At 32.4% G+C, this 13,473-nt stretch overlaps 1 protein-coding gene across 1 annotated transcript; it reads left to right on the forward strand.

The window, feature by feature from the left end:
• The first annotated feature begins 2,408 nt into the window (after positions 1–2,408).
• LOC106292815 (pinoresinol reductase 1) lies at positions 2,409–4,053 on the forward strand. Its single transcript, XM_013728470.1, has 4 exons — positions 2,409–2,791; positions 3,044–3,284; positions 3,415–3,618; positions 3,755–4,053. Exons 1-4 carry the CDS (start codon positions 2,444–2,446, stop codon positions 3,913–3,915), a joined length of 954 nt encoding a protein of 317 aa, XP_013583924.1. The 5' UTR covers positions 2,409–2,443; the 3' UTR covers positions 3,916–4,053.
• Positions 4,054–13,473: the final 9,420 nt, after the last annotated feature.

The following is a 13,473-nucleotide window of genomic DNA, read 5'->3' on the forward strand; positions in this document are numbered from 1 at the left end:
TTTTAACCATAAGATCATAAATCGTTATGCATTGTTTTGATAAGAATTTGTGGGTTTTTGGCATCATTTGTGGTTTATAGTATATGTTATTATAATTAGTTGTTTTATGTAATGTTTGTATTTGGTGCATGAATTATAAGAACAACATTTTCTAGTTCTTTTTTTGACAAAAAAATTCTAGTATTAAGAAAACAATGTGAATTCTTTCGTACATTTTTAATATAATGTATAATCAAATGTCCCTGAAAATAAACTGTAGTATAAATTAATAAAATTTTATTATCTAACTGAAATTCAAATTTGCAAAAACTCGTTCATCGTCTTAATGCTTTTTCTCTTGTTTTTTAAAATGAATTTGATATCTGGTGAAGTTTCATGATAAACTAAATAGCAGTACGTATTCTTTGAAAATTGTATTTAAACTATATAAAAAGGGTTAACATGCTACGAACTCAATTATTTGGTTTTGTTTGTGTTTGTTCTTAAGCTTTTGCAAGTACTACTTTACGGAAATTGAAGACCGCCCCATATAGGATTGTTGATGATTTTTATTTTCTTCAAAATAAATCATAATATGTATTGTAGAAAACTAGAAATTATAATATTGTTGTTCGTACAATTGAAAAAGCCCACAAAGGATAAAATTTATATGTTGCAGAATCGAGTGGTATTGGGACGAGACAATATTTATGCTTTGAATTTGGCTTTGAAAGACCTCAGCTCCAAATTTGACCCAAAAAAGGACATCAGCTCCAATTTCATAATTATAATATATATATCGTTAAAATTAGTTTCTATATACTTTTAAATTTATATTGTACAAAATTGTGTAAGTCATATATTTAATAATGCTCATTTTAAAATAAATAAAAAAGTTATTGTACGCTAGAATTGTATGCAAGATAATTTAGGTTTAAATTATATCAGACGATCATGCACATCTTAGTGAATATATGAATAAATAAATTTAGTTAAGTTAATTAAAATATTGTTCTCTTGTTTCACGTAATGGTTTTGAGAATATGTAACTTTCGGTTATTAATTTCTTACTCTGGGTAGTACAGGACCAGTAGGTAAAAGATCAAATCTGAAGAAACTGTGTCAGAAAAAGACGAAACTGAACAAAATTGGTTGACAATTGTAAAGAGTGCGCCGTGTGGGACATAAAATCCACCCTTCAACGCCTTTTAGACATAGAAAGTTTGTTTACTTCAGAGATAATTTAGAGATATACCAGACTTATACACCTTTGGATCTATGATCATTTTAATCTATGTTAAACAAATTATCATATGTTTAGGAGTTTGCGTGTCTACAGTAAATGAAGACGATCAGTGATTCTTGTTAGTGATGGGCTTAACTCACACCCAAAAACTAGCTCAAGAGTGGAAGATTACCCATACACATATATATTGCCCAAAGATCATTACATTGATCGATGTGGGACTTTAATAGCCCCTCTCGGGATGTGGGTGGAAAACGGTCCATTGGAAACAGCTCAAGCCCAACATCTCGGAAATACCACAGCAAGATAAACCATTTTTACAGGCTACATAAGTAGGAAACTGTTTATACGGGAAATCATCTGATGGGCTTAACCTGGCTCTGATACCATATTAGTGATGGACCTAACTCACACCCAAAAACTAGCTCAAGAGTGGAGGATTACCAATACACATATATATTGTCCAAAGATTATTATATTGATTGATGTGGGACTTTAATAATTCTTCGTAACCATTGATATTAACTTTAAAATTATGAAAAAAAAAACTTTAAAATTATGATGTAGAGGGTTGGAATACATATACAACATGAAATTTCAAACAAACGACATAATGCATGTAAATGAATGCATGTAGGAAAATCCCAAATTAATCCTTTCTCAAAAAAATCATATTTGTTTTCTATGGAGTTGGGCTAAAGATTATAAATCTTAAAAAGCAAATTTTCAAATGAATTGCTTTAAGACACTATAAAACTGCTGTCTTATATAACTAGAATAAATTTCAATGCTTTTAAGTAACCACAATGAATGTTTACAATCCAATGAAGGTATAAGTTTATATTTTTAATTTTACAACCCAATTCCACACTATATGTTACTAACTTTGGATAACATAACATTTTTTTTAACATAACATTAATTCATTGAAAACATATGATCTCTCCCAAAGAAATCGTATGTTTTGTTTACCTATCATTCATTTAAGAAAAAAAGCAGCTGAAAAATATTTATCTATTTTATAGGCGTCATATCAACCCTCAATAGCTTTACTTACAATGCATACAATAATCCATTAGGTGTACATACATATATACATATATATATATATATATATATATATATATATATATATATATATATATATATGTTTCAACCCATATATATATAGGAGCGAGCGAGACACTTCTACCAAACACAAAGATCAAGAGAGAAAAAATGGGAGGGATCAAAAGCGGCGAGAAAACGAGCGTTTTGGTGGTCGGAGCGACGGGTTACTTAGGGAAGAGAATCGTGAGGGCGTGTTTGGCTGAAGGTCACGAAACTTACGTTTTGCAGCGGCCAGAGATTGGTCTCGACATCGAGAAAGTCCAACTCCTTTTTTCATTCAAGAAACTCGGCGCTCGTCTTGTCGAAGCTTCTTTCTCTGACCACCAAAGCCTCGTATCGGCCGTGAAACTCGTAGACGTCGTTGTCTCCGCCATGTCGGGCGTTCACTTCCGTAGCCATAACATCCTTGTCCAGCTTAAGCTTGTTGAAGCCATCAAAGAGGCTGGTAATGTCAAGGTGAGAATGAGATTAAACGTTAAAATTGGTAGGTTGAGAAAATTTTTTAAAACTGCTGATAATTTGTTGTTTTTAACTTTTTACGTTTCTAAAGGACCCCAATAACATATGCTTATATAGAAAACTTAACCTAATATTTCAAACAAATCAAAAGTGTTTTAATTTGATAAAACATTTTATTGTAGTACTTTGGATGGGTATCTATTATATTTTATTGTTAAATGATAAGATTGATAAAATTAATTGTTTCAGCGGTTTTTACCATCTGAGTTTGGTATGGATCCACCACGTATGGGACATGCTTTACCACCAGGAAGAGAAACGTTCGACCAAAAACTGGAAGTGCGTCATGCTATTGAAGCTGCCGGAATACCTTACACTTACGTTGTTGGCGCTTGCTTTGCCGCATATTTTGCCGGAAACTTATCTCAGATGGAAACTTTACTCCCTCCAAAGAAAAAAGCTAATATATATGGAGATGGAAACGTAAAAGGTAAAAATCATTACTCCCTCCAAAGAAAAAATTTACTCTTCTAAGTGTGGTTATTATTTAGTTGTTAGATTTGAATGATTACCTCATAAGTTTCTAAAGCAGTCAATCTTTAATGGTGTTATCTTCGTAGTGGTGTTCGCCGATGAAGACGATATCGCAAAATACACCGCAAAAACACTAGACGATCCACGAACAGTGAACAAAACCGTGTACATCAGACCTCAGGACAACGTTCTCACGCAAAATGAATTGGTTAAGATTTGGGAAAAGCTAACCGGAAATGATTTGGAGAAAACCAATATTGCGGCAAAAGACTTCCTTGCCAACATTGAACGTAAGTTCACTAATAATGTAACATAGTATATAACTATATATCATTTTCAGCTACACGTGCTTAATAGACTAGGCTTTATGTCCGTTTAAAACATAAAGCCCATTAAATGTTAACTGATTTTGTTATATTAATGTAGACATGGAGATTCCACATCAAGCAGGGATAGGACATTTTTATCATATATTCTATGAAGGATGTCTCACTGATCACAAAGTTGGAGAAGATGAAGAAGCGTCAAGTCTCTATCCGGATGTCAAGTACAGGCGTATGGATGATTATTTAAGAATGTTCCTCTGATTACAATTAGGTAAAATCATATCTATAATAAATATTCATATCATAAGTTTGAAGTTTTTATATTCATGTATTTTCGTGTTACTCAAAGTTGAATGTACTCATTATGCAACAAATATATATGATCTGTTCTTTTCTTAACAACCATACCAGAACAACAACAAAAACTAATTACGTTCAAACGACGAAATGATGAAAACTGAATAACAAATAAATGAGGAACATCCTTTTCTCCAAAAATGAGATGCATTAGAAAAGGGGGAAACACAGATTTCAATACTATAAGGCAACCAATTAATAAAATCCGTACGTAAAGCCCACAAATAACCTTATATATATTAGTGTTTAATTCTGTAATTGCAAGGTGTTACTTTATAGATTCAAAAATTATTAAAAATATATTAATTGAATAGCTGCTTTCCTGCGTCATCCTCTACGTTCTCTTTTTATAGCTGATTGCTTTCCTTATTTTCTCCAAATCTATTCACTAGCCGAGTTCAGTTACCTTGATGGATCTTGTTCCAGGGATGTAATCTATCTCCAACAAGTTGTTGTAACTTTGTTATTGTGTAAGTGTAAATATAGCAAGAGAGGAGACATAAGAAATCAACCTCCATCTTTTCCTCTCTTTTTTTGAGCCGGTGGATGAAGCCAGGGAGGCTGCCATAGCTCCATCTTCGGTCGGGCTCTTGTATTTTTTATCCTCTCTTTTTGTGTCTAGTTTTTGATACATGTAGATGTTTTGATGCAAATGCGTCTTATGTTAGAACTATTCGATTCTTGGTAACTGTGGAGCTTGTGGTCCCATATCTTTTTGATATTTTCAGTGGTTTGTCTCCAATTACCAACTTAAGTTTTTCCGATCAAGATCTGGTGACAAATTTGTCTTTCGCCGGATTCTAATCTTGTGAGATCTAGCGATTCTTCTAGCTTCAATAGTCTATTTCAGTTTGGTTTCCGCCTGGTTCGATCTATCCCCTTCTCATCTCATCAAAATATAGTTATCCTCAATGTGCTTCTATTCATGTATTTTTTGAAAATTCCGCCACATTCGGAAGATTGGTAACTCCTTACCATATTATGAGGTAGGCATAGGGGTTCGACTTTTTGGTTATAAGGATATAACAACTGTTCGATTATTTATGAAATCCATTGATTATTTTGGTTTTCGGTTCCGTTCAGTAACAAGGTTAGGAACTGGATAATATCCCTTAAAATTTCAGTTTCAATTCATTTCTCGTTCATTTCCAGTTTTCCAGGTAACTTAGATAAATTTAAATATTTCGAATAATTTTTTTTTTGGGTAATTCAATTCTTTCAGACAATTTTGATTATTTTAAATATTTTGGATAAAAATAGCCAGGTAAGTTTTTTCTCGGTAGTTCGATTTATAAGTAGTATTTAAAAAGTATTTGGTAATTTTCAAACTAAATATAATTAATATTTTAAAGTATATAAATTGTATTTTAGATATTCTGATACCCATTTGGTTATGGTTTGGTTTCTGTTTTTTTTTTTGTTTTATATATGTAGAAACAACTCTTTTATTTGTGAATATCAGTCTAGTTTTGGATTCATTTTTTTTGTTCGGTTCCAGTTTGGTTTTTGATTCTCGGTTTATATGCACATACTTTTTTATAAAGCATGAGTTTAACACTTTGAAAGGTAGTGTGTGCTTCTATGAAGGAGGACTTCATTTATATATGTTGTTTGGATATCTGCTTCTTCAGTAATTGTTATGTGGAATGCTTTCTACGACCTTTGAAGTATAGTATTCCAAAAACAAAAACAAAATATTGACAATTTTAATGCAGACATGACGATATATAACATTAAAAAAACAGGAAAAATAACTACTAAGGACAAATAGAAAAGAAAACATGTAATCATTAAAACAAGCAAAACAATATATTGTTTCATAACACCCCACACATGACAGCATATATATATATTATATCTCTCAACATATAGTTTCATACAATCAATTTAACAAAACCCTTAAACTCACAAAATAGTCACCCGCTCAAATAATGACAACATTCCCGCGGGAAGAGCGAACCATTAGTATATCATAAAAAGATACCAAATGTTAAAGATTTTATAATGAGAAACTGTACTTACGTACAATATGAATAAAGATACGATCATGAGACTGTTGTAATTTGTAAACGCTGAATATAACTTAAGGAAATATGATGTAATGCGTTGAATATAAATATATATATATATATATATATATATATATTGTAATTTCAAGAAAATGATGTTTGTAAATTAATGCATCCACAGACTCTAGCTAGTGTAGATAGTTTTCTTTTAACAAAAAACATCTAATATACCAAACTCTTTTTGGTGGAAATAAAATATGTTCATATTAGTGTTTTGGGCTGAGAATGAAAAAGAAAGTTGGATAATTTGAATCTTTTCTTTAAGCTAGAAATAGTTATGCCAGAATAAGTTCTTAGATTTTAGTAAAATATGGTAAAATTGGCCATTAATTTTTTGAAAAATTGGCCATTAATTTTTTGAACTTTTAGAGATAAAATATATTTGCATTGCAAACCATTTTTGTAAAATACAGGACAAAAATATATTTTAAAAATATATGTGACACTTTAACAACTATAAGCAATTTTTAATGTTATTCCCTTAAAAATTCAAACAAATGATGGTTATGTAATTGCAAGAATGTAAATTATGTAACCTAATTATATAATATGTCATATAAATCGTTGATATAATTTTAGATGTTTAATAATGCACAGAGTCTAAAGTAGGTTAAATTGTTCAAATAAGTAAAAACAATTATAGCCATTCATATATTTGATCATTTTTTATTCTTCTAAAATTTTTCTTTGGTAAATCCTATCAATAACACTAAAATAAAATTGTCACAGAAATAGCAGATATGAGAAAAAACCCTCAAATAAGCATTCATTAGACAAAAAGACTTTATTACTCTAAAATAAAATTGAACTCTAACCTCTAAAAGCTAAACCATAGTCACGAAAATAAATCAAAAAGTAAAATATATATTTATTGTATAATTATTGTTTACATAATTAAGAAAATAATCTTTGTTAATTTTTAATATATTAAACTAATCATGTAGTTAGAAGTATATACTTCATTTAATGTTTTAATGAATGCTATTTTGGAAAAAAAATTCCTGTTTGTGTAATATTTTTAGAACATAAAATTATTTTAGCACTAATTAGAGGTAAACAACAAAAACTCAACTTTTAAAGTTCAATCATTTTTTTCAGAAAATACAACACAAGAACCAAAAAATTAGGCTATATATTTGATTTATGGATTAAATTGTCAACCACTGATTAAGTTCTATCAAATTTGGGTAAAATATCTACAAAAACATGGACAAATTAATTTGTATCAATCCATATTATCTAGGGTTGAAAAGGAAATCATAAGAAATATTGAAAATCTTAATTGACCCAAGAAAATAAAATGAATGAAGCTTTATGCATAAGTAACAGAAGCATAGACATTGAACAAGATATGATGCAAAACATTCATCACTTCTTTTGTGAAATTAAAAATTTTTGCAATTAAAGAGTTCTTTGGATTATTTTTTTTTGGTAGTTAAGCTTTATTTAAAAATCATAAACTATGCAAACATGAAAGCAGTGGATTAGGTTTAGTATTGCATGTGAAAAGTTGAAGGAAATATAGTAATTTTACCAATAATTGAGAAAACCCTTAAACCATAAATTTATTCATGTGTACACATAATTATAGAATTTAGCATGCAGTATATGATACAAACACTTAATATTTTTTATATATGTTTTTTTTCTCACATCCATGAGATAACATATATAAATATGTATAATTTCACAATATAGTGCGAGTATAGTTTTTTTGGGTCTAAAGTGCGAGTATGAATGCAAACATATTTTAAAATAGATTCCACACTAGTTAATTGGTACCAAACTTTAACTGAAACTTGAAACTTGTCGATGTTTGGTTGTACGCCTGCTTGAGAATTCTTATTTCTCAACACACAAACTTATCCATGATATTGCATCCTCTACAACATATCGACATAAAAACGTACAAAAAAACATATCGATACAACCATACTTTGGTATAAAAATTATTTACATAATTATGTCCATATAGTGATATTTTCACACAAACATTACTATAAGTTAAACAATTATTTGTATTTTGATTTTTATAACTTTGAGACGTACTCTAAACATTATGTTTTTTTTTCAATTGATGCTATTTGTTTCCACAAACATGTACGTCTACAATAAATTTTTAATATGATCTTTTAAATGTAAACATGTTTTTCCAATAATAAACATGGATTCATTGCTAAATAAACACACACGAGCCTCTCTCACACATTTTGTTGAACAATATAGTGGCATTTTTTTTTTGTTATTTTGTCTTTTATTAGAACAATGTGGTGGTTATAGCGTTTGAATGATGGCGTCTAAAAGGATTGTTGTATTGGTTTGTTTACATGCATCCTAATTTTCTAACAACATTTAACACACGCGTTTAAATGTCTTAAATTAACATGTAATTCATATATAAAATACATAGTTTAGTGCCGGAATGCTGACAGTCTTAGATAGACCGTAAATATGACACAAAAAGGTAGCAATTTCATTCCTTTAACCATCTCCAATGGTTTACTCTATTTTAGAATAGTTTTCACTATAAACTAGAGTAGAGTTTCTCTCCAATAATTTAGTCTTTAAAAATGAATATTTAAAATATATTATTTTGTATTTTATGACTAATACCTTTTATTTACAAAATTTTATAAATTAATCCTTATATTTTATTTTTTTCACAAATGTTTTATACAATATGATGTTTCATAAAAAAAAATATTGTATTAAAAGTTACATTACATTATATGAAAAATATTTTAACTTAAACATCACCATTAGTGTATATTTCCCATAAATGATGAATTAACGAATTTTGAAGAACGAAATAAGCTTCTTTATCTTTGATTTCCCTAAATCGACCAAGAAACTCTTCAAACCGAATATTATCATTCTCTGGTGTTTGAACCACTGGTGGTGGAGCTTCTCTTCATACTTCAATTGGTGCGTTAAGATCATGCTCATCCTCAATTATCATATTGTGTAGAATTATTCTTGTAGTCATAATGTCATTAACACATTTTTTTCCCTCAAAACAAACTGGTCCTTTCATAATAGCAAAACAAGATTGGAGAACTCTGAATGCGCGTTCTACATCTTTTCTACAAGCTTCTTATTGTGTTGCAAAAAAAAAAAAAATCGACCTATTGGCTGGTGAATAGTTTGTATTATGGTTGACCATTTTGGATATATCCATCAGCCAAGTAATATCCCATATCATATTCTTGAATGATATAATGAATAGGATGAGCAATACCTTGAGCGAGATTGGAGAATAGGTGAGAAGACTCCATAACATTGATATCACTGTTTCTGTTTGGCATTCCAAAATACGCATGTCATATCCAAAGATCGTAATCTGACACGCCTTCAAGAATAATAGTAGGTGATCCACTCCGATCAGCAAATTTTCCAGTCCAAGTGGTAGAACAGTTCTTCCACTTCCAATGCATGCAACCTAAGGTACTGAGCATTCCTGGAAAACCTCATTTTTCACCAATGTAAAGAAGCCTGGAAACATCACTAGGTGTTGGTGAACATAGTTATTTCTCTGAAAATATATCCACTAAGGCTCGACAATTTTTTTTCATGCTTTCGATTGCTGTTGATTTGCCTATCCTTAAGTAATCGTTTGTGGCATCTGCAGAAAGACCATATGCTAACATCCAAAATGTCTATTCGCATGAGTCTATCACCTGTACATGCTGAACGTGAAGCTTTGATATGGGCGATGCAGTGCATGAAGACCCTACAGATCTCAGAAGTGGTGTTTGCAACTGATTGCTCTCAATTGGTGAAGATGGTGTCTACACCAACAGAATGGCCGGCGTTCACTACACAGATGGAGGAGTTTCGGCGATGTAAGGAATTTTTTCATCCATTTACTATTCAACATATTCTAAGAGCACAAAACACAATGGCAGACAAGCTGGCACGAGGTGATAGAAACCAGCCTTCTGCTATGGTTTATGTTGACTCAATTCCCCCGAGGTGGCTCTTGGATCAGGAATCAGCTTAGTTTCGTTTCGCCTTTTGTTGTAAAAAAAAAGTGCGGCCGTTATTTTTTGCAGAGACAAAAAAAGCAACCCTATCGGCTGCATCCTTTCTTTTTTGAAATAGTTGTCATAACTTTCAATGGCACCGATTATATGAAGGAATAAAGGACAAGACATACGATATTTCCTACGAAACATAACATCACTGTAAACTGAAGTCTCTGAAAAGTGATATTTGAAATAAAACAGGTGAACATATATATATATGTATGCATATATACATAAATATATATGTATGTATATATATGTATATATATATATGTATATATATATATATATATATGTATATATATATATAAATGTATATATATATATATATATAAATAATAACTATTTTTACCAACATAGAAATAATAATTGTTTAAAAAGAGTACAAACTAATAATTCTAATATTGTCTCTTAAATAGGAAAAATTATTTAAATGTCATGAAAAAAATAACTGAAATTTGTTCAAGAAATGGTTGGAGCTAAATATCATGTAAAAATTGTAAGAAAAAACTATAAAAATGGAGACACAATTGTAACCAATATTTATTCTGATAAAAATATAACTGGAACATTAAATTTTCTGTAAATATATAATTTAAAACTTTGTAAATCATATTTTAATCAACGAGATTAAATTTCATTATTTTTATAATTTGATCATTTATTATTGTTATTTTTTTGAATTGAAATTTGATAATTTATTAGGTATTGAGTGGAGTTGGTTCTTGATGATGGTTCATATAAATCATCCTTTATAATGTTAACCTTGATGTTTCAAAGATCATAAATAAATTAGTTCAACATATTGTAAGTTATTCTGAATACATAAAATGATAATTCAGTTTTCAAAGATGATTATCCTATTAAATAAAATATACATGAAAATAACATTGACGATGAGGCTGAGGACAATGTCCTAATGTCACTTTTGAGCGAAACTTTTGTTGTTCAAGATGTAAAAATAAATTCACATAATTTTGGTTCTAGGTCTAACTGAGTAACAATTTGATTAGTTAATAGTTGAGGTTTGGTTGATTGAGTTGATAGCATGCTTAGTTATTTCTTGAGAACCGTAGTAGCATGGTAATGGTTAGGTTGATTGGTTAGTTAGCAAATGCTGAATGCTTAGATGATATCTCCAAGTTGTGGATAGTTAGGTATTATGGAATTAGTCTTTATGCTAGATTCTGGAATGTGTTTGATTGGGTTGTGATTACTACTTGAAACCTTGTGTTATTTTACCGGGTTTAGTATTAGTCATGTATTGGCCATATAGCATTTGTGTAACCCACAATGCTAGGCATGTTTGAGGTGGATTAGTGTTTCCTCGACCTCGTACCCAGCGGGTTTAAGGAAACCCCTTATTCGCTGGATCGAGAACACTAAGAGAGACGGGTTCATGGCCTATGGCTGAATGGTTGCACGACGGGGTAGTGACCGGTAGTGACCCGAACGTACTGTGGGCCGCAATCGTCGTGTGACAACCGGCAGTGGCCAGAACGTACTGGGTCTGTCGCGCGGTGACCCGAACGTACTGTGGGCCGCAATCGTCGTGTGACAACCGGCAGTGGCCAGAACGTACTGGGTCTGTCGCGCGGTGACCCGAACGTACTGTGGACCGCGTTCGGTTGAAAGTTCCTTCTTCTGGCCTTTGTGGTTGGGAGATAGGATATTGCCGAGGATAGAGGAGGAACACTAAGTCAAAAAGGGCCCTAGATATAGTGTAGAGGGTTGTTGAACCCTAGATTGAGTTGAGTTTGAGTTTAAGTGGTTAGCTAGTTATTAGCGGTTATGATTTTTTATCGTTAATTATCTAGCTATTATTATCTGCTGCGTATTTATGATATTGCTTATCTATTGAATTGGATTGATTTATTATTAGGTGAACCTCTCGCTTTAGATTGTTTGGGGTGGGATAGCGAGGGGTTGTATTTGTTACTTGGGGATCATAATTCACTGAGTAACATTAGGTTACTCATCCAACTCCGTTGTCCTTTTTGCATGTAGCTTTAGTAAGGATGATCGGATAGCTGGGTGCTGGACGTTAGGACCGCCGGTGTAGATTTTCATGCTTTTTGTTAACGGTATTGTGGATTTGTGTTTAGTTGACTCGATTTGGCATTAGGACGGGATCGGTCTCGAATTATATCAATGCATGGATATTTCTTGAATCAATAAAGAATTTGTTTTTATATGCGCTTCATAAGTACTCTGATATTTGACTAGTCCGGTCTAACACAACTTTAGGTCGTAGTACGGGTTGAAAAGCCTTAGGCCTCGATCTAACAGAAAACGCTAACTCTAGGTATGAGTTGCAAAGCCTTGTGCCTTGACGCAGCGGGAGGATTTAGAGGATAGACTGGTCTAGGTCGTGGAGTAAATTTTGTGACTCTGACGTCCCTAACCTGTCACGTAGCGCTTCCGGACCTTGGTGTTGGGTTGGACGGTCAGTCATGTTCTTGTTTGATTGTTGGATGGTCGGCTGACTCATTCATCTCCAACCCTAGGTGTTGGACGGTCGATCGGTCATGTTCTTGTTTGATTGTTGGTCGGTTGATCGACCATATGTCTAGGATGATTCGGGGGTGTTACACTACCCCACCCCTCAACTCTAAACCTCGATCGACAAGGATTCTCTTACACCGCTCGACAAGGCACCTTCACCATCGATCGACAGACGAGAAAGTTCAGATGGGAACAGAAGGACGAATATGGAGTCTACAGAGATGAGTTTGGATATGCAAGGAGCGTAGCTGGTGGGATGATCCCTGTTACCAAGGACAACATTAGAAAAATTCTAGAGAGAGCATCACTATATGAAGAGAGTCACATATGTCTTCCAGAACATGCCACTTCTTTCACACCTACAAAACTGACACCAGAGATCTACACCAAGGATGAGATTAATGAGATGGTGACTGGTATTTGTGGAGCTCAGGAAAATCTAGGAGATGAACTCAAGACATTGGTAGATGACACTTATCAACCTTTGGACAGAGGTTACAATGAGCTTTTCAGAAGTATGGCAGAGATAAGGATAGAGATTGAGAGTATGCAGCACATTCTTGTGAAAGAAGCTACGACATCACCATCGATCGACGCCAACAAAGCAACATCGATCGACGTCAAGCCATAAACATCCCAGATTCCTGCAGAATCGGAAAGTTTGGCAGAGAAGAAGGATGAATGGGAGATGGAGATCGCATACATCAACACGAAGATTAACGACGTATACAACCCTCTCAACAACAACGTGGAATGGTTAAGCACGAGAATTAATCTGCTACAGCAAGATTTGGACACCGTTCGCAAGAAGGACCAACAACCAGCCACATCGATCGATATCTGCACCATCACATCGATCGACA

This window comes from Brassica oleracea, chromosome C5, assembly GCF_000695525.1.
Source record: "Brassica oleracea var. oleracea cultivar TO1000 chromosome C5, BOL, whole genome shotgun sequence".
NCBI classification, from domain to species: domain Eukaryota; kingdom Viridiplantae; phylum Streptophyta; class Magnoliopsida; order Brassicales; family Brassicaceae; genus Brassica; species Brassica oleracea.